Here is a 21106-nt window from a genome sequence, read left to right on the forward strand (position 1 = left end):
GCGGCAGAACCTGACAACCTCACAAATTCAACTTGTTATTCCATTCCAATCCAATCCAATCCAACTTCATTTGTAAAGCACTTTAAAACAACCACAGTGGACCAAAGTGCTGTACAGAAAAATAAATAAAAACCAAAATAACAGCGTAAAATACAAGAATAGATTAAAAGACATAGAACTGTAAAAAAAAAAAATATCTGTATATATCTATCTATCTCTCTCTATATATATGTGTGTGTGTGTGTGTGTGTGTGTGTGTGTGTGTGTGTGTGTGTGTGTGTGTGTGTGTGTTATTGATGCATGATAGAACATGCCGGTGACCTACAGGGCCATTGGGCCTATTTTGTGGTTGTATTCTCTGTCTGTGTCATATATCCCCTCCTTTCAACACCCACAGATTTAATAATTGATACTTAACATATTCATAACGAATCTTAACACAAGGACGATTTACTTGAATAAAAACGTGGAAAGAGTGGACACCTTCTGATCCCATCAGTGCCGGAATCGGAAACTGCACCAAGCAGGACTTCCCCGCCCTTAAAAGGGTGGCCCATCGGTGGAACGGACCATCAGAACCTCCCTTCCCAACCTGCTGAACATTTATGCAAAATATTACAGGTTAAGGGTTAAGAAAATTCCGAAACACCCCAGTGACCCTGGACACTCTCTCTTCTCCCCTCAGTCATCAAGCTGGTGTTTCTCCTGTCTGAGGACAAAAACTGAGAGACCGAGGAGGAGTTTATACCCCAATTTTAACCTGTTTTTACCTCAATCTGCTAAGGAAGAAAAAAATATTGTACCTTGTACCTTATCCGCACCTCTGCAATATTGTAAATTGTATGTATAGACTAGACCTACCATCATAAGTTTATATTTTTAGCTATAATTCATATTTATATATTTATCTTGGTTCTGCATATGTAATTTCTGTTTTTCTATTGGCTGCAGCTATAAAAAAATATATTTCACTGGGCATTGTACTATGTATAACTGTGCATGTGATGAATAAAAACCTATCTTAAATATCAGCAAAAAGCTTTGTTTTATTTAGTTATTAGTGCATATATCATGACTTTTTACAGTTTTTTGTAATAAAGGCAGACATATAGGTCTTGTACAAGCTAAGTATGGTAGTTATATTCCATCTACTTACTAAGGTTTTTCAAAGATATATTGTTGACATCCCTCAAGGAGTTATATATAAATCTTTATTGTGCCATAGAGAGATATAAATTTACAAAGATTCATTGTCATTAGCATGTTCTTGGTGGATTCTTGTGATGCGTTTACACCAGGGTTGATTGACCTAGTTACCCAGCGCCTGGCAGCACAACATGGAGAAATGTAACAAAATGTCACACAGGGGAGATGGGTAGAGCCCTTTTATTATTCTTACATGTGAAGAACATGTATGTGAACGTGCACATACCCAAGCACTCCTACAAACACAAAGCAGTGATCATCTGGGGCTCGCAGAGGTCGCGCCTTGTGACGATGTGAAAAAAAAGAGAGCGAGAGCGCCTAATTAAAATTCTGTAAGAGATGTCAATTGTGCCCTCTGCACATTTCTATGGAAAATTTGTAAATAGATCCTTTGTAAATAGCTTCTCTCTTGCCAATCACCCTGTCTGCTCTCTGCACAGCAGCATTAAAAATTGATCCTTAGCCGCACTAGGGTGAAATGCTAACATCGCTGCCAAATGACTGATTAAAAAGAAAAACCTTTAATCTTTGCTTAAAAGTGTCTACTGCCTTGGCATGCCTTTCCCCTATGCTCCACTATCTTCCAAGGCTGTGGAGGGAAGGAGGGGGTCGCCGAGGGGGAAACGGGGTCACGCTTCATGTAGAGTCAGCGCTGTACAGTGATATACAGTAGCTCTAGAGGTGAGGGATTTCACTAAGAGCAGATCTAGGAATCGGCATGCAATGCTGTCTTCTAAATTTAACCTTAAGCCAAAGGTTAAACACACGTTTGGGCATTTCACAAGAGGGGGGAGAATGTCTTTGGCACTCCTGCTAATGGTTTACCAAAAAAAAGTAGCTTTTAATCCATCTTAACGTTCTTATGAACAGAATAAGCAAGGGTTTATAGTCAGGTACATACAATAATAATTCTGTATTCTAATACCACTGTTATACAAACCAATCAACATCTTAGCTTAAAAAGTAATGAAAAGAAAGGCCATGAGCTAAAGTATAAATTACAGGAGAAATAAAAAGGAACAATCGGGTGCTGATTAGAGGCTCTGAGTTGTGTTTGTTTTTTCAGGGAGCACAGAGAAGAACAGAGAATGTGCTCACCCAGAAACTGAGGCATGTTCCAGACACCTTGTCAGCAATCCCCTACCGACGGAACACGTAGAGAAAGAAAGCACAGTGCAAGTAAGACAAACAGACAAACCTCCTCTTTCTGTCTCTATGCGCTTGTTATTGACTTACTTCTATACTGTACAGCCCAATCTGTAACTCACTAACTCAACAGCTCTACAACTCTTGCAGTGGATCACTCCTGATTGATATCTTCCTCTTCCACGCTCCCTGCTTGCCTTATTGACATCCTTATTCCCATGTATGCATTGTTGGTTTCTCACATCCTCCTCCCATTCATTGTTTCAGTTTCTTTACACATGCCGCAATTTAACATATGAGTAATGAAGATAAAACAAAATAACATGCCGCACTTGAGTAAACAGCACCTTCTTGAAAATACAAAGTGGCAAATATATTCATTCACTTCTCAGGATATATGTGAAGACCACTAAACTGTCACCCAGAGCCACACACACACAAACCCAAGCTCTCACCTCTCCCCGTCTCTCTGTCATTCAGGTGTTTACTGTCATTCATACTCAGGGTTTTGTATAATCCTCTCACCACACCTGAGTGCTCCCCACTCAGTGTCACTGGATTTACTCTTTCCCTCTCCCCCCCTTCTTTCCCTCTTCTCATGCGCGCAGCCTTTTTCATTTTGCATCACAGCCATTCTTTTACACACGTTGTCATTTCTTATGTAAATAACCACAGATAAAAAGACAGTAACAGACATTTTAAGATTTACACACACCGCTTGGCGCGTATGTTTTCAGTCATCCCCTCTCATCAGCCAGTTTGTTTGTAGAAGTGTCTTTGCCTGTAGCCATAAATTAGGGGTTGTGATTTAACTCATTGAGACAAAAGAGAAAGACAACGAAACATGAATAAAACAAATGATGAGAAGAAGGTGAAGGAGAGAGAGCGAAGAGAGGAGGGTGAACTGAAGGCAGAAATGGGCCAGTATGTATTTCTGCTCTACTTTCACTTGGGGAAGGCTTCATTAAGAAGTCTGTTTCCAGAGTGCGGTGAAGTCTGTGTTTGTGCATGTGCGTGTGCATGTTTGCATAGTTGTGTGCATGGACTGTGGATGTTCACAGGTTAATGTGGGACAGTGGGGCTGCACATGCACGTTCATGCACAGATGTGCGCGAGACAGTAAAATTATTTGTGTGTGTTCAGTAAGAGAGCTCCTCTAAATTATTTATCCTCTGAACCATCTAATTGGTATCAAGTTTTTAAATGGGGTCAAATGATGCCACGCTGTTTCATGCAGCTTTTCTTTTGCCTTAAGTCAGTATCATTACATCTTGTGCTTCTGTGCTGCTGCTTTATTGGACTTGAGCTTCTAAACGCTGTATTTGCCTATCGACTGAAGCTGCTCACTTCAGCTGGAGTAACACACTGCAGAAGGCTGATGGAAGAAATGTAGGATTATATTGTAGCAATGACAGTGCTGCTATGTTATTCTCTTTACTCAGGTTTGTTACGTAGAAAGCATTCTGTGAGATCTGATGAGTTGTAAACATCAAACAGAGCAAGCATGCACACACAAGCACACAGAGCCAGAGGCAGAGCTTGAATTAAATTTAAGCCCCTAATAAAACCAATTTCAATTACACTGTGCACTGATGAAGGCACGGGGCAGCTCTCTTACCTGTATTCAAATAGATGCTAACATGTCTACATGCCCATGCACAGAGTTTAGCTTCAGCTAAATGAGTAAATGCTTCACATTTTTTTGTAAATTAGTTTAAGTACACGATATGTGATGTTTGCTGCTAGGGGTCTCTCAATTGGATCAATAATAAGTGGCTAAGTAGATGTCAGAGTGAAGTTGCATGGGGTTATGGGTATTGTTGTTTTTACCCCCACTGCCAATGAGTTCTGATAGTATCTGGTGTTTACAGATGGGGTTCTTCTTATGATCTATATTCATGATATGCCATTTTGTTGTAATGAAACTGAGATTTAATACAAATCCAAATCGAGTTTACAATTTTTGTAATCGAATTAAATTAATATTGTCAGAATCTGACTGTGCATTGTGCGTACAGTGGTTACATTAGGAACACTAGTGCAGGATATTGTGTTTCCTGTTGACAGAACCCCCGGCAGGTTCAACACAAGTCTCTCAGAGGTCAGGGGAGACCAGCACACTTTCAGGAGAAAAAGAAAGAAAAGAAAACTGAGGCAAAGGAGGAAGGAGAAACAGCAAACAAAGATGAAGGAGATGGGGCATCGAATGTCTCAGCATTTGCCCTGGCCAGTTCTGGAGTGGCAAACGACGGGGCAGAAAATGTCCGATCATCAGTCAGAACCCTCCTGCGAGATGAGATTGAGGGTTTTAGGACACGGGGGCAACGGGAGCTGAGGAAAGAGCAGTGCAAAAGAAGGGAAAGCACAGAGGTCATCTTCACCACTTTGCATCTTTTACCCAAGTCAAGAGGGGAGCAATGCAGACCTGGTACCAGCTCACTGCCCAGACTAATAACAGGACATCAAGCTCAGAGCAGAGTATCAGCAGAGGCTCAACAGGTGAGTGTTTACTGTGATTATTGCATAGAATAAATCAGTACAGAGACCCAAAGTCTCAGCACTTCCCATGAGCCCAAGGGGAAAAAATAGAAATGATGGGATGAATAATTGTTTGATCCTCTTTGAATTGTGCTTCCATTTGCGCATATGGTGTTTGTCAAACTATAAGATAATTTAAGTCCAGAGAGTCATGGTGTGTGGCAAAGATAGAAAAGAAAAAAAGAAATATGTTGTTTTGTGTGAAGTGGTCCAGTGGACTGCATCTCTCATCATAATACATGTCACTGACACCTTGGTACATTTTACCTCAGTCTTCTAGAGTAAGAAGTATTAAAAAGAGAAAACCAGTACAGGCCCAGTGGTGTTGAAGCTGCAGAAACACGTTGACAATCTGATAGTTTAACAGATTTACTACAAACTACAACTTTCTTGACTTCTATGTGACCTGTGTAAATGATAGAATAATTCAAACGGGATCAAATAAATAAAAGTTGTTCATTGCCACTGACTTTAATGCAACTTTTTTTCTAAAATAACCAGAAGGGGTTGGACTCTGGCTCTCCATGTATTAGCTTATCATTACTTTTACATCCTATAAGGTTGAATAACATTCATAATTCACCTGTATTCTTTCTTAAATGGGTACTTCTATGAAACTGGTCCCTAAAAACAAGACATGGGGGCTAAAACTTATCAATGTTATCGAGCAAGTTTGGAAGCACTTTAGGTCTATTTCAAAATAAACATTTACTGAGATAAAAGAGAATCTATTTTTCAGATAAAACACATTTTATATTATTCTTGTATAAGAATCTGTATGTAACATGGTAAAAAGGACACAAAAATTATGTGCTACTGTTTTTTCGAATATGTTTTTATTCTCTCACAGGTACATTTTGGGAATCAAACTAATTATGCAAGGCAGAGTGCTTCACAAAAATGACCGCTGTTGCAAAATCACTCACAATTTGTGTTTAAATTTGACGATCCTAGTGATTTTTCTAATCCAGATATGCAGGTTTTTCATGAACCGGCAGTCTCATTCCAGGTTCAGCATGTAACTCAAGTGGACATGGTGGGTTACACGCAAAACCTGGAATGAGACTGCCGATTCATGAAAAACCTGCATATCTGGATTAGAAAAATCACTAGGATCGTCAAATTTAACACAGTGTCTTTATTTATAGCGCTATATAAGACCATTTCAAGCCACGTTTTCCAGATAAAATGCACTGACACCAAGGTAGGTTTTCATGTCCCAATTTTGGTCCTATTTTTGGCTTCAGTATTTTATCAAAAATTCATTAATTTTGGGATGGCTCAGACCAAGAGTTTATTTTTTTTGCTTTTATCTGAGGTCATCACTAGGTACATCCTGGGGGGAAATATGTCTAAAATTCTCTTTTAATATTGGGTCTAAAAAATATAGATACCAAAATGAACCCAGTTTGATAGAAGTACCCAAATCTCTCTCTCTCTCTCTCTCTCTCTCTCTCTCTCTCTCTCTCTCTATATATATATATATATATATATATATATATATATATATATGTATATATATATATGTGTATATATATGTGTGTGTGTGTGTGTGTGTATGTTTACATAAAAAAAAAATGCAGGAATCTTTAAGACAAGGTAGTTTACACCTTATATTGCTGAGTCTTAAAACTTCATACTGTAGATGATACTTTCTGTGAATGCCCAATTTGTAGTAAGACTGAGAAAACTAATTGGATTTGGATTTGTTCAATCACTTTGGCTTAGACAGAGGAATAAACATTAGCTCTTTGGGAGGTATTGCAATAAGTGTTTGGTAGTTATTAATTTAAAGGGATATTAAAAACCTTCAATATTCCAGCACTGATAAATGGTAGTAAAAGTAATTTTCTTTAAAAATGAGACTGAAATTCAAAGTAATAGTGAAAATGAGGTCTGTTTGTTCAAATTTCACACTGAGTTTTAAGTATTTGCAAAGTTCAAGCCCAGTTGCTGGACTGTCCAACAAGTTGAAGGCAGATTCTTGCATAACAGTTACATGTATTTTTCTTTTTTCTCTGTCTTTTCTTCACTAGAATAGAGTCACACAGCTTTCTGATTTGGTCCAAAAATCTGGAAATGATACCAGTGTATTGTGCAGTCCCAGGCTAAGACCCAAACCCAAACCTCCTGGGAGATGTCCAGGTCCTGGTGTGCAAACTGTGGCCTCCTGTCACCATTCAGGCATTTACAGCCCCTCTTCTTCTTCTTCTGTGAGCCCTGGACAGCAAGCTCAGACGTCCTCCCTCCGTCATCCCAGAGAACAAGTTAAAGCCCCATTTTCTCCGACTCTTTCCTCTTCTGTACAGTTCAAATATTGTCCTTCGCACAGAAAAGTCGCTTCTGCTCCTTCCACTTTTCAGAAGAATCTGTAAGTGTAAACAAATCATTTTTTTTACCGTGAGTTGATCCTAAAAAATTTGCAAAGGCGTTTAGCTTTAATGTCAAGTTCCAATGAGATTATTTCAAGATGTTTGCACTATTTTCAACCTAGAATATTTACCTACATTCATGTACATTTTTATCTGCTATCCAAAAAATAAATTGCAACGTGAACAATGTAGTACAAAGTGAAATATTTCAAGCAGCTTCTTTTCTATGTGATTTCTATTACACCTATGCCCACAAACCACCTCAGTCAACAGCATCCATGAACCCTGACCTTATTTGAAAGCATTAGACTTTTAAGTTGTAGTGAAAGCCATGTGTAGGAGCTGCAGAGTGCTTGAATCACCACATTTCAGCTGAACTTTGGAGTTTTTTTTTTTCCCTCCTTGTATATACCGAGCTGCATTCATTTTAATACTTACAGTATGTTGTTTATTAAAGACATAACGCCCTCTCAGATCTTGGCCTCTTGTAAGACATTTCACGGTGGAGTGTTTTCGGGGCTGCCCGTCTCTGCAGTATGAGTCACATATGCATGCTACTATGGCTCTTTTCAGTGTGAGAAAATTGATTTGTTGCAGAGATAATACTATATGATGAGGTTTCTCAAAGTAAAATAGGATCATTACAGGAAACAGGGCTTCTTTTGAGTCTGCTTTGCTCTTTTTTCTCTTTTGCATTTCACAGAGAGGCCCTTCATTAGCCTTGTTCTGTATTCTAACTGATTCTTTGCCACAACCACATAGTAGGTCCTCTTGTCAGGATTTCATTATGTGTTTTTTATTATCTACAACAAAAAGGGCCTTTTTTAAAAAATACATTGCATTACGTAGCATGTTTGTAGATTAGACACATCAATCATCAATGAAATCCATTATTTCTCTTTGTAAGATACTGTATTAAATAATATTAAATAAATAATCCAATGATACTGGAAAGGCTGGAATTCTTAATATGTAGTCATAGAGGAATTTATTGTGAAGTATCCAGTAGATAACATTCCTTGCTCGCTTGCACTGTAACCACATAAAGGAATGCAAACTGATGTCATTGAGACATCCAGCCTCATCCCACCCCATCATCTCTTCCACTCCCTATGGTTTGTTTTGGTGTGTGTGAGTAAGTGTTGGTTGTGTGTATCACGTCCGTGCCCTGCGAGACTCCTGCCAATCGATTCAAGGTGAGACCTGTCGATTAAACACCCTGAGCCGTGCTCTCTACCTAACCCCTGGGTGATTCAATCCCACCCCTTATACACACATACACACAGCAGTCCACAAACAAGCACACATACACTCGCACTTCACCTGTCATCCATCAATACCTCTATCTGGGCTCCTATTGATCCCCTCCATCCAGCCTCTTCACCCCATGCAGTACAACATCAGGGCCAAGACAACGCCTGTGCAGGTTTAATTTCTGACAGATTTACAATAAAGCTCAAGTTATTATTTAACTCTTCCGGCTGCAGTGTGCTCTTTGATTTAGCACCCTGGGAGAGGATGAGTTACAGCTGACATGGAGAATCTGCCGGGGCTGGAATGGTAGGCACACGGTTCATAACTCAGCCGCCGAATGTGTAGTTAGTCAATCACTTGATCTGTAATCACAAATGCTGCCAGAAATTACATGAGTGATGAGCTGTAATAAAAGCACTTACTTTTCCTGCTCTGTCTCTTAAGTGTTATTGGCAGACCCCTCTCTCCCAGGAGGCCGTGGCTGTGAAACCAAATCCCGATATAAACTGCCTCATTGGTCCTTGCCTCACGCTCTCTCTGGTGTACTGTAAGTGTGTGTCTGTGACTGTGTGTGTATGTGTTAATGGAGAGTGATCCCACTACTGTGCAATACAAAGCTCTTTTTGACAGTCTTTCTTCCATTCTTGGATTGCTTTGCTTTGGGACAAATGATCCTCACTCCTGTAAAGACAGTCATCCGTGTCTCAATCATTTATAATCTCTAATGTCGGCAGAAGTGTAAGGAAACAGGATTCACTGATAACATTTTTAAACAGACCTGGCAGGAATAATGGGTCAGTAAAATGCATCATATATGTATAGGTTTAACAGTGTTGCAATGCTGTACTTTCTTGCTGCTGTTAAAACTATTCTTGCCTGAATCTCTTTTCAGCTAAACGTGTTCCGATTAAAGTTAAAGTGCATCAAAGACACGACCTTATGTACAGGTAATCAAACATCTCAGGGCCATGACACACACCTTTCTTCAGCTGTCTGTGACTCCCAGCTCCATAGCCTTTGGCAGGTCATGCATGACAGGTTTATTGATACGGACCTCTGTAATAATTACACAGCGTCTTGCATGCACTATTGATCAGGCCTATTGATAAAATCATATTTTACTGTAAAGGTCTGTTGATTTGATGCATTACAGCATAAATCTCTCCCCACAAGCAGCTGAGTTGGAACTCCTTCTGCTGAGTGATGGATGCTCCCTCAGATAAACAAACACACACACACAGACGCACACATATATGCAACGTATAGGACTATTTATATCTATTGTTTGAAGGGGGGTAGTATCAGACGCAGGTTAAAGACAGACAGAGATGTAATGATATCTCTATCGTACATACAAATAGATGATCACATAGGAACATCAAGTGGGATCTCCTTTCCAGCCCAGCTCATATGATGTGATATATAAGTGAGGGTGTTTATAGAGTCACTGCTCCATCTTATCATGATTTGTATTGTCAGCAGGGACTGAATCTGCATGGTGGTAATAGATTCTGATGTGGTTCAAATGCCCTGTGGTGAATGGGAAATAGAGATGAATGTGACAGATCGTACAGAACTTGTCCTGTATATAAATAGCCTTTAGAACTTTTGTTCTCACAGGGAGAGAAGGATAGATGGTGTAACAGCTGGTGTGCAGGGAAATGTCATTGCTGGTATTAAAATTGTAAGAATCTGATCCTCAGAGCTGACCTCTATGGTCCATGCAATGAAATTGATATGATTTCCTGAGGAGAAATGTCTTATTCTATGTCCTGTACTGTGCTACCTGTTATCCTGCTGTTAAAAAGGGTTTTGACATTTTGAAGTTACGTGCAAGCTGAAATACATAAAAGGAGTAAAAAAAAAAGAAAATGAAATTGCTTGGTAATGTATACTGGTGCCTATGGTGTTGCGCATTATCACTCTTGATGTTAGCATGGAAAAACATAATGTGTATAATAAAGAAAACGGGTAAATTTATTACTATTGGAGAAAAGGAAAATAGGCTTTTATGGTTCAGGTTAAAAAGCAGCTTACTAGACCATATTTCCGCCTTGGCCAGCAGTTCAAAAGCGTGTTTTCTTTTTGGACTTTTCTCTGGCTGGATTCTGAACCACTTGGGGGTAGTTTGAAAAGGCTGTGGTGCACCAGTGACGGGCTGGTTTTCACATTTAAGAAGCCAAGGGGACATGGGGAACATGTTCATGTTCTTAAGGCCTACAAAACTCTGAAAGCCGGGATACAGAGTTAATCGCTGGCCCAGTCAAGGCCCCCCCAGTGCGGCTGCTCCTGCAAAATGCTGAACAGCCTGTTTGGCTGCAGCACAGGAATGTGGTCCTGCAGAGGACAGATGAGGGGAAATTGATCTTAATCAGCAGTGATTTGTTTTATAAGCATATAACCTGTTCCAACCTGAAATCTTTTAAATGCCCTGGAATTCTGATGAAAGAAACAGCAGAGAGCGTTTTATTTTCTCTGAGTTCGTGAACACATTTGAAGTCTGGTTAAAATAAAATAACAGCCGTCTTTACAATGCCTAGGAAAAAAGAAGTGAGGAATATTATGTTTAAAAAGCAGTTTGTTACATTACTGAATTGGATTTTTTTTTTTTTTTTTTTAAATCTACTCAGTATTCTCACGATCCACTGATTGATACAGTGTGGAAGACGGAGGTGGAAGATGGAACATAGCTAAGCATACTGCTGACTTTGAACATACTCACTACTTTTGTAGCACAGCTGTTTGAAATGCTAATATAATGCCTGTGAAACAGCAACAATAATGCTAGTGTGTTCCCCAGAGCTGGAGGGAGAAGGCAGAGCAAGACAAAGGCAGTTTTTAATCTGAGCAGGAAGCATACAGTGGCGATTCACTGTGACATGGTGATTGATATGAGTGAGTAGTCTATTTACCGAGGCTGACGGGATAGGAGAAAGAGAGTGTTTTCTTCCCATCCGTACGCTTATCTTCCTCCATAAATCACTGCCAATGGGGATGCATAAATGTGGATGAGCAAATGTTGTATGGTTCCGACTCAGGCAAATCCACTTTGACCTTTACATTTGGCATTGGTCACTGGTGCTAAATGCATGCCATGACCTCCCCTGACCTTGGCTATTCATATTTAATAGGCACGAAGCCTTGTGGTTCCTTAGACAACATACAGTATAGGAACACACACTCACTACACAGATACTCTTAGCAAATTGTGACACCCGAGCCTCTGTACTGAAGCCAAACACCATTCAATAATGTAATTTGGAATTCCGATCATGAGCTTTAATGTCAGAGCTTTCTCTGTCTATGAATCCAATAAATTAAGAGAAAATGCAGCCCTTTTTCTGTCTCATCAGTCTGTGTCTTTATAGCTCTGATTCCATTAACCTGTTCCCAGTGGCACTGCATGATGTCCTATGTCCATCCTAACCTTTGACTCCGGCCAGTGCTTTAAAGGTTCTGCACTTTGCCCTCTCCCATTTGACCTGTCTGAAGTATACCTTTATAATTGCCCCTGTCGCTATCAAATGCACATATGAGGGGCTGCAGGGGCAGGGGGCTGAGGTCTGTCCAGTAACCTTTTGGCCTCTTGTTCATCCATTCTGCTCAAAGCCAGCACAGCAGGCTTCCACCCCCTACACACAATCCCATACTGTATTAGTCTGCATGTCTGAGTTATTGATGGTGCTCTGGAAATATTTTATTGGTCAGTCATGACCTTTGACTGGGGCAATGCAAACACTAACCCCCCTAAAGCTTCCTATCGACGTGGATATATATATATGATCAGATGGCTAATAGAAGTATAGATTTAGAGTGGCTGAAGACATAGTCATTTGGGTTTTAATACCATGGGGTCAGCATTGCTTTTTCCACAATATATGTGTAGGATCAATAATCAAAACACACACAGACTTCCTTGTAATGGGAAGTATCAAGTAAAGCCCAGACAATACATTCAAGAAAAAATGTATATATAGAAGATTTTTTTTTTTACTGTTTTCACATTTTAATTAAATTACATTCCCTTTACCTTTTTCATTACATATTTAAAATGTATCTACGTATATAATTTGTTCACCAACATATTGTTAATAAAAGATACCCAAGAGAGAAGTTATATTTCTTCTTCCATCTTCTCTCTTTATTCCACATAAGTCTCTTCATCAAAGGAAGTGTAGCTTGCACTGAAGTACTCACAATTAAGATAAGCCCGACCACAACTGGACAATTACCTGCCAACTAACCTTTTCTGGAGGCACTTAAGAATGTAAGGACCCCTGAGGATAGATGTGCCCTGAGTAGAACAAGCACTTCAACAAGCCAGAGAGAGAGAGGGAGATGGAGGGCGCATGTTAGGTATCAGAGTAGCAAGAGAGAGGCTGAAAGAGCGACAAAGAGTGGGGGAAAATGATAGAAATAGAGAAAAAGACAGTATCATGGTGAGATTACCTAATCCTCTGTCTGAGAGCAGTATTTGAAGGACCTGGTGGTGTCAGACATGAGGGGGCTTTGTGAAGGTTTACCCAGGAGAGGCCAGCTTAGCAGGGGGATCTAGTGGAACACCAGGTGACCAGTTGCCTGTCCCCAAGCACTAACCTCTGCCTGTGGCTTTGTAAACAATGTTAAATTGATTGCAGAGAGCTGACGAGATTTCCCTGCAGCCTGGGTCATTATCACATTGCGTACCAGCTCTAATTCACTCATACTCAGCCTATGGATTGGCAATCTGTTTAATGCTGCCATTTTTAATGTAAGTGTCAGTGTTTTCTGTCAGAAGTTCATATATCTGTCAGACTGCTTGTGAATAAGACTAGTCATCGATATGCAGGAATTTCAAATGTGCCAACACTGACTTGTATTTAGTTACCAAAAGCTCAGTGCAGCATTTTACCCCTGGTCAGGGTGTTAGAGTCTACCCCGCTGCGCAACAGGGTGAGTTTCAGCGCTATATGATATCTGATCCCTAAAACCCCGCAGGGCAGCCACAGCAAATCAACAATGGATTAATGGATCTGGTTCTGCTCATAAATCTCTTTGGGATTGGAAAGCATTCTAGGACAGTCAGTCTGTAGTAGTGTGCTTAATGTTACAGGCAGTTTGGGTTTCCCATCGTTCAAAGCAGTGACAGGGTAGTAAAGATGTGGCAGCATCTTATGTCTGTGTTAAATCAGTGAATGTCAGGAATGCTGGATTGTCAGTCTGTAGTGCTGAGAGCTGAGCCAACTCTGATTCATTGGTACAGATTTGTTTAGGAGAAGCTTCAGTGCATTTCTATAGCCGTCTATGTACACTATAATAACTTAAAGCGCGTTAGGAAAGACAGGAAAAAGATGTGTTGTACAGACATGCCTTAATTCACTGGTGTCAATACATCCCTTCAACCTTAGCCAAGTGCGGTAAGGCCTTGCCATAGATCACAGTGGTTAACAGTTAGCTATTCCTGCAGGTGTGTAGGGAATGGCAGTAACTGCTTCCATTACTGGAGAGAATGGCCCAACTCCCACAGCCCCCTCCAGACAGTACTGTCATTACCCATCCATTGTGAGGCCTGAGAGGGAGCTGTAAGTACGGCAGACTTATGGCTTTGTTAGAGTTACTGGATGGTCTCCTCTGGCTCAGCACAGGATGAGGAGGGATTCTGGTATGGAAGGATAGCCAGATAGAGTGATATAGATGCAGGGTGAGGAGGAATTGAACACCCCTGATACCCCACCACCGCACCACCCCCTGATGTGCTTGTGAGTAGAGTGCAGGCTGCAGGTTGGGAGCGTTATTTGGTGCTATTTTTACAAGAAACGGGTTGATTTGTCTTAGACCATTACCGTCTATTACAGCTGCGAGTCTTGGGGAAAAGGTGGGAAGCGGCAGACGCTGGCATTCTGCCTAAAGAGAAATCAATGAAACAAATTAATCCTTCGCAGGCTGCGGTGACACAGTAATCCATCATTCAGGGGGCGCTTTTACACACTGAATCAGGAAGCAAGGAAGGGAGGTGGAGGGATAGGGGGTCGGGGTGTGTGTGCGTGTGTGTGTGTGGGGGGGGGGGGGTTGCATGTTGGTTGAGGAAGGATGGGGGAGAGTAAGGCCCTGGGGGACAGGGGCAGGCATCCACACTCTGGTGACACTGGGGTAACGGTGGGTGGTGGCAGGGAATCAAGTTGCTCTGAGCCCTTCCTTTACATCCTTGAGCTGCCTGTGGACATAAAGAACAGGGGAACACGGAAAAGGACGTACACACAATCAGCTGACTGCAACATGGACACGACCATGATTACATACATGCGGTGATGCATATTTTTCCTTGTTGTGTGTCACCTGCTGCATGCTTTTACATTGTCGAACTAATGGTTGATGGTGAGAATGATAGAAGAGCCTTATCACTTATTCACACTTTATATACATGCAGCTGACTCATCATTAATCTGTGGACATAAATGGGATATGGAAAATGAAAAGAAGAAACTAGCATCTTACGGTGTAGAGAAAAACAGAGAAGAGGAATAAACCTAACAGTGTACTAGTGTGTTTATTAAAACCACAGACGTGTCTTTTAATAAAATAAAACCCACACAGCTTAACTATGTAGCATAGTATCATTTCAGTTCTGTTCCATCATCATAGCAACAGCCCAGGATCCAGGTGTCACCACCCACAGCTGTAAAGGGAACTCACTGCCCTCTGCCTGGAGAGGCATAACTACACTAAATCATAACACACCATTTTATTATTCAAAGCAGTGAGCTGTGTGCATGCACCCAGATTCGCCATGGTGATGCACCAGCGCATGGCCAATTAGAGCTCAGATCTATCCGTGTGATTGAGTCATGTGATCAGCTACCCTATGAGGAAACAGTCCTGTCCAGGCCAAGATCCATGTGAAGCAGCTGTACCCTCCGATGAATCACTTAACAGTCAACATCAAATGATATCACAATTCAACTGAGAGCAAAGAAAAAGGCACATGTGCGTATATCAGGATTGATGGGTTTTATTAAGATCTTGCATTGCCTTTTAGTAATGTTACATCATTATAATTATGAAAGCAAGTTCAAGAACATGATTCACTCAGTGTGTTACTGTATCAGCCGGCATTGTTGGTCTCCTGACTCCACTGGGACTTTGCGGCTGCTCTGCTGACATTCATCGATGGTGACTGTGTGTGTTTTTACAGCAGTGACTTTTAGCCGGAGCTTTGATGCAGTATGGCGATACTTAGAAAGCCAGGATTCTTCCGTGGAAAAAAAGAGTTAATACAAAAACTGTACAACCAGAGTCATTATTTGTTGTGTCACTGTAATAGGGGAGGCCACTTACCTTAACCAGCTTCCTGAAGAGAAATACCACTAGCCCCCCTTTTCTCCCTAAAGACACAGGTGGTAGCATTCTGTGGAATGGCATGTTAGAAAATCAGAGAAAATAGTGGGTGGAGGAGAAGGGGAGGGGAGGGCGAGTGAGTGAGTGTGCTGGGAGGGGAGTGAGGGAAGGGAGAGGTTGAGATTAGGGTGGGGCAGTAGAGAGGAAGGGTAAAAGGAGCAGTAGTGGTCAGAGAGGAGGCGAGTGAAGAGGAGGGAGGGGAAGAAGTGAAAAGATGGAAAAATGTGGGGATATTGCAGCAGAGCGGATGGTGTGAGGGAGGCAGAGTGAGAAATGTTGCCGGAAATGCTAGAGCCAGCAGCGTGTGTAAAAAACCACACTGCAACATTTCTCATCCTTGACATCACTGACAAGCTTTCCAAACACACAGTGTGCTTTCAAAGTGCTGGGCTGTAATATCCAAATCTTAAACACGGCTTCCACTTTAAGATCATGTTCTTTTGTTTTCTTTTCTTCTGCAAACAAGGCAGACGTCGACTATAATAAATTCAACCACTGTTGGAATTCTTTATTTGAGATATGTGTACTTTAAAATTCCCAAAGCAAGTACAATAAAACATGTTTGTGTGTAATGAGAACTTTGTCTGACTTTGTCATGGACTGAACTGAGAGGAGTGAAGGGGTGAGGAATGACGGATATGAGGAGAGGGGAGGAGGAGGACAGAAGATTGTTGTGGAATGTTTGCAGTTCTGGCCAGAAATCGGCCATCTCATTTGTCAGGGCTTGACCCCAACTCTCAGGTCAAAGGTCAAAGGGAATATCTGAGGGAGACAGATTTGGCTATCGCACACACACAGACAAGTAAACACACAAACGTGTGTATGTGGGTATGTGAGAGTGTCTCCCCTCTGCTCTCTTTCAGCACTTTCTCACACATATTTCAAGCTCATGTGCAGTACATCTGTATATATCATCATTAATACCCATCCCACTTTTATTTGTTTTATTAATACACAGTGTTATGTTGACCTCTAGCTATGAAAAGATCTGCTGCCAGTTTCCCAAACAGCATATTATGATCTTTTTTTCCCCAAAACAAATAAAGATAAAAAATGATTTCCTGGTTGCTTGATAACATTTCAGAGTAGTGCATAGGAGAATGAATGTTAGTAGAAGCTAGAATATGCTCATGAAAACAAAATTCAGGAGGATCCTCAGAGTTGTGCATCACAGATCAAGTCCTAGTTTATCTTTAATGTTATATTTAGCACAAGTAACCTGTAGTAAATCTAACATTTAGGACAGTTTATCTGATTCCGACATGCTCTTAAACACATACAGACTCATACTGAGCGGTGGCGTTCCTGTCACTGCCTTATAATCAAATAACACACGCTATAAATTACATCTCATCCTGGTGTCAGTCCTTGCACCACATCAACACATCCCACAGTGTTTCTGATGCCATGGTCGCCATGTCGTTTTCTCTCTGGAAGGAGACACACAACACAAATGCGAGTTTTAAAAAAAGGCAAGGTTAGTTCAGCAGAAATAAACCAAGACTAACTCTGTACTTCAGGTTTTACATGAAGGTGAAGATAAAGCAGACTGTCACAGTGTGGGTGGCCCATTTCAGTGACCGACATAATCACTGGCCACCTGTGAGTCACATGACATTAGGAGAACGCTTGACAACAACCACACCTTGCACACTAAAATTGGGAGCTCATGTTTAATTTTTTTTTTTTTTTTGCAAATCCAAATAAGCATTTTCTTCTGTACATCTGCACCCTTTCCTTTTTGCTCCCTGTGTTCACTGCTGATCTTTAAAATGCAGCTTCACTCCCTGTTTTTTTTTTTTTTTTTCTGCTTTAAAGAGGGCAGGTACAGTGTCTGATATCTACGGCTTTGAGGTGCATCTTAAATTTTACACCTTTGTCATTCTTTGGCCAGAGACATCAAACAGGTGCTATGAATAATTTATCTTAAGAGTTTCGCATTGATAAGGTCACAATCTGCCAGGTCTGGGCACTAAACGCAGGCCACCTTCACTTCACTGTCTTTCCCACACAAGTGTCCACACACACACACACACACACAAAACACCAGACACACACCTCTCAAAACAAAATCTCCTGAGGCCTGTGTCCATGTGTGTGTGGTTAACACATGAAAGCATCATTTATAATACGTTTGCAATATTTTATTATGATATCTGATCAAAAATTACAAATATTACACTTTTTTTGTATTGCACCTTTGCATAAGTTGATATAATTTTAAAGTTTCTAAAAGGGATATTTTAAAGCCAAATATTTTCAGGTTTGTTAAAAGTAAATAACTATTCTTCAATTTAACCACCCAGAGAGTTTTTACGGAGCTCACTATCTCCACATACTTTAGTCTGTACTGATGTAAACTAGACTGCATCAGTATACTCAGTCATTCTCAGCTCATGCTGATGGTTCAGCTACACTACATTTCTAATTAAGCCCCTGCTGTGTGTTGGTTTTTGGTGGAAAAAAAATGGGGGGGAAATGTAGTGCTGATGTGATGCCACTCATTTAGCTGCAACCCAAAGTTAAACATCCAAACAAGTTAAACAAGGGGCGCGTGCGTGTTTATGACCGTGTGTGTGTGTGTGTGTGTGTGTGTGTGTGTGTGTGTGTGACCCTGTCGTCTGGAAGGCGTCGCACCCATAATATATCATCCATCAGTTGAACTCACCAATTTGACTCAATTCCTCCTGGTTAAAATGTGGGTAAACTTTATTTAAGGGTCGACTATCATCGTCTACAACAGCCAGGACATTTTTCAAAAGTAAACTCTAGATATATATATATTTTCTTGTTTTTTTATGTTTGTGTGTGTGTGACCTCTGTTAAAAGCACACCAGGAATCTGTGCCTCTCTGTGTTGACCCCCTCTTCCTCTGTCGGTTCCTCTCTCAGCACAGCCCATAATAATCGCAATACTTCTTAAAAATTGTTTTGCACTCCTCTGTGTCGGAGGGTAATCTCGCTCTTTTGTCGCTGAGCTATATTTCTGCTGTGTGTTGTCGGATAATGCGAGGATGGGATGAAAGGTAATCTGCGTGCAGAATTCCTAAAGCTCCCTTATCCTTGTTGAATTTCTCAAGAATTCCACCTTTGCCCTCGGGTTTCCCTGAAATAAATTACTTCAAGGGTGAGGTACCTTCACGCACCACCATTTGGGTCACGTTTTTTTTTTTTTTTTTTTTAATGCAGTTAAGGTTTATTTTCATATCTTAAGGCTGCATCTCTCCCTGTGTATTTCACATGCACTTGAAGAGTATAAATACTTTTGAGTCCAAACTTTCCTGTAATATTTGACATGGTCTAGTGTTGTTCATTAGGAGTACACCGCTGACATAAGGTGACACAGCAGAATAAGCTGCTACCGACTGCCAGTCAAAAGTCCTTCTAATGAAACATCCCCCTTGTTTTCTTTTTTTCTGCTTAGTTTACTCTGTGTTTCGGCTCAGCTGTTGATTCCTCTACATTGGGCTTCCTTTCATAGTGGTTCCTGAAAAAAATACACATGTAGCTGAAAATCTGTTTCCCTTGATCCCGCTTCTGGTACTTAAAGTTTGGTTTTTTGGTGTACTACAAAATTACAGTGTTTGCACTGTGGAACCACGAGGGTTTGAGTGCTAATGGATTTATAATCTCCGTCTCTGGGACCATCCAAAGTAATTAGCACATAGGCTCTAAAGAAATGATGGTTAGTGAGCAATAAAGCCATTGCCCATAGCATAAACTGACAGTCTTTCTAACTTAACTCCAACCTCAAGCCTAATTGGGAAAGTCATTGCAGTTATTGTCCTCAATTATAGTCTGGGATGCAAAAAAAAAAAAAAAAAAAAAAAAAAACCTGGAAAGAGGCTTTCATTTATCACGTCTGAAACTGAAGGATCTCAAATCTCTGGAGACGCTTGGCCATATTAAAAGCAAGGAGAATATAAACAATAACATGTGCATGCTAATTTACACTGTAGGGCAAAGGCATTTTATACTTAAAACTAAAGCACGTTCAGGGCAAAAAGGAAACCATAAAATCATTCACTATAATGAACAGCTAACATAAACATGATCAGACTAAATAAATAATACATAGAATGTAAAGTTAGAGGCTAGTAAGAATGCAGTCTGTTATCTGCATGTGGATTTGTGCTGATATGTAAACTTCTCCTGTTTTTTTTTTTTTTGTTTTTTGTTTTTTTTTGTTTTTTTTCAGATACTTGGAAGTTTCCAGTAATAATTAATAGCCATGCTATTTTTTTTTTGACTAGTGTTGTCTGTTTAATGCCTCGGTCTTAAATGCCGTAGCCTATGAGCTCAACGATATTTCTACTATTTCTCACGAATGGGCTTTCCATTAAGAGCGATTAGATTATGTCTATTGAAAGTTGCTGATCCATAGAAAAAAAGCCAGCGGATAAAAGGCGATTTCAAGTGACCTTCTCGTCCCTTTCACACCAATCTGAGCCCCCAGAATAATTTGGGGATCAGATTTGGACAAAAAAAAAGAAGCACCCCCACACACCCCTCACCCCTCCTTTCTCCCCAACACGCAACCACTCAAGGCAACAAAACCTCCAATTCAACCACGAGAATGAGTTAGATTTTTTTTGTAAATTAGGACTAACATAATTATGATAGTGTTAGTATTTGTTTTCCAAAATAGTCTTTTTTTTCTCTATTTCTTATTTTTCCAAAGTGCCATTTTTTGTTAAGTAGAGATGTTCTGAAAAGTTGATCTAACTAATCTGTAAGTCCTGCTTTATCACTTGGAACCACGTCCAAATTCTGTGAGGTTTTTTTTAATTTGTTTTGAGCTCTTTTTTTTTTTTTTTTTTTTTTAAAGAACCATCACCAACTTTTCTGCACTGCATTTCATACATCTTTACGTAGAAGAGATGAACACTATGTCTACAGTCGGTCAAGGTTGTGTGCATCTGCATCTAGTTTGTATTTTAACTCTCATAAGAAACAGTAAAAGTGACTAAAATTATGACAGAAACCACAGATCACTATCTAGTTCTGCAAAGTGCGTGCATGCGCATTGTCGGCGGCGCACTAACATAACCCCATTTATTATTTATGACGATAACTTTGGTGACAAACTTCCCCGTGTAACACATCAGTGCAGTCACACACGCAGGAACTTATTTAGGATGATTTGAGATGCGTTTTATTCCATGTCTGATCTCAGTGCTTATCTCTGTGTGTGTGTGTGTGTGTGTGTGTGTGTGT

At 40.4% G+C, this 21106-nt stretch overlaps 1 protein-coding gene and 1 long non-coding RNA gene across 2 annotated transcripts; one reads left to right on the forward strand and one right to left on the reverse strand.

Moving 5' to 3' along the window:
• The first annotated feature begins 1371 nt into the window (after window positions 1-1371).
• On the forward strand, window positions 1372-7620 carry LOC115426210 (uncharacterized). The gene is made up of 4 exons (XM_030144218.1): window positions 1372-1375; window positions 2273-2385; window positions 4420-4851; window positions 6927-7620. Exons 1-4 carry the CDS (start codon window positions 1372-1374, stop codon window positions 7263-7265), a joined length of 888 nt encoding a protein of 295 aa, XP_030000078.1. The 3' UTR covers window positions 7266-7620.
• A 7868-nt stretch (window positions 7621-15488) lies between these two features.
• Window positions 15489-20050, reverse strand: LOC115426381 (uncharacterized). The gene is made up of 2 exons (XR_003936332.1): window positions 15831-20050; window positions 15489-15744 (listed from the first exon to the last, which is right to left on the reverse strand). It is a non-coding gene; the product is annotated as an uncharacterized LOC115426381 (long non-coding RNA).
• Window positions 20051-21106: the final 1056 nt, after the last annotated feature.

The sequence above is a fragment of the Sphaeramia orbicularis genome, chromosome 9 (genome assembly GCF_902148855.1).
Source record: "Sphaeramia orbicularis chromosome 9, fSphaOr1.1, whole genome shotgun sequence".
In the NCBI taxonomy this organism is placed as follows: Eukaryota; Metazoa; Chordata; class Actinopteri; order Kurtiformes; family Apogonidae; genus Sphaeramia; species Sphaeramia orbicularis.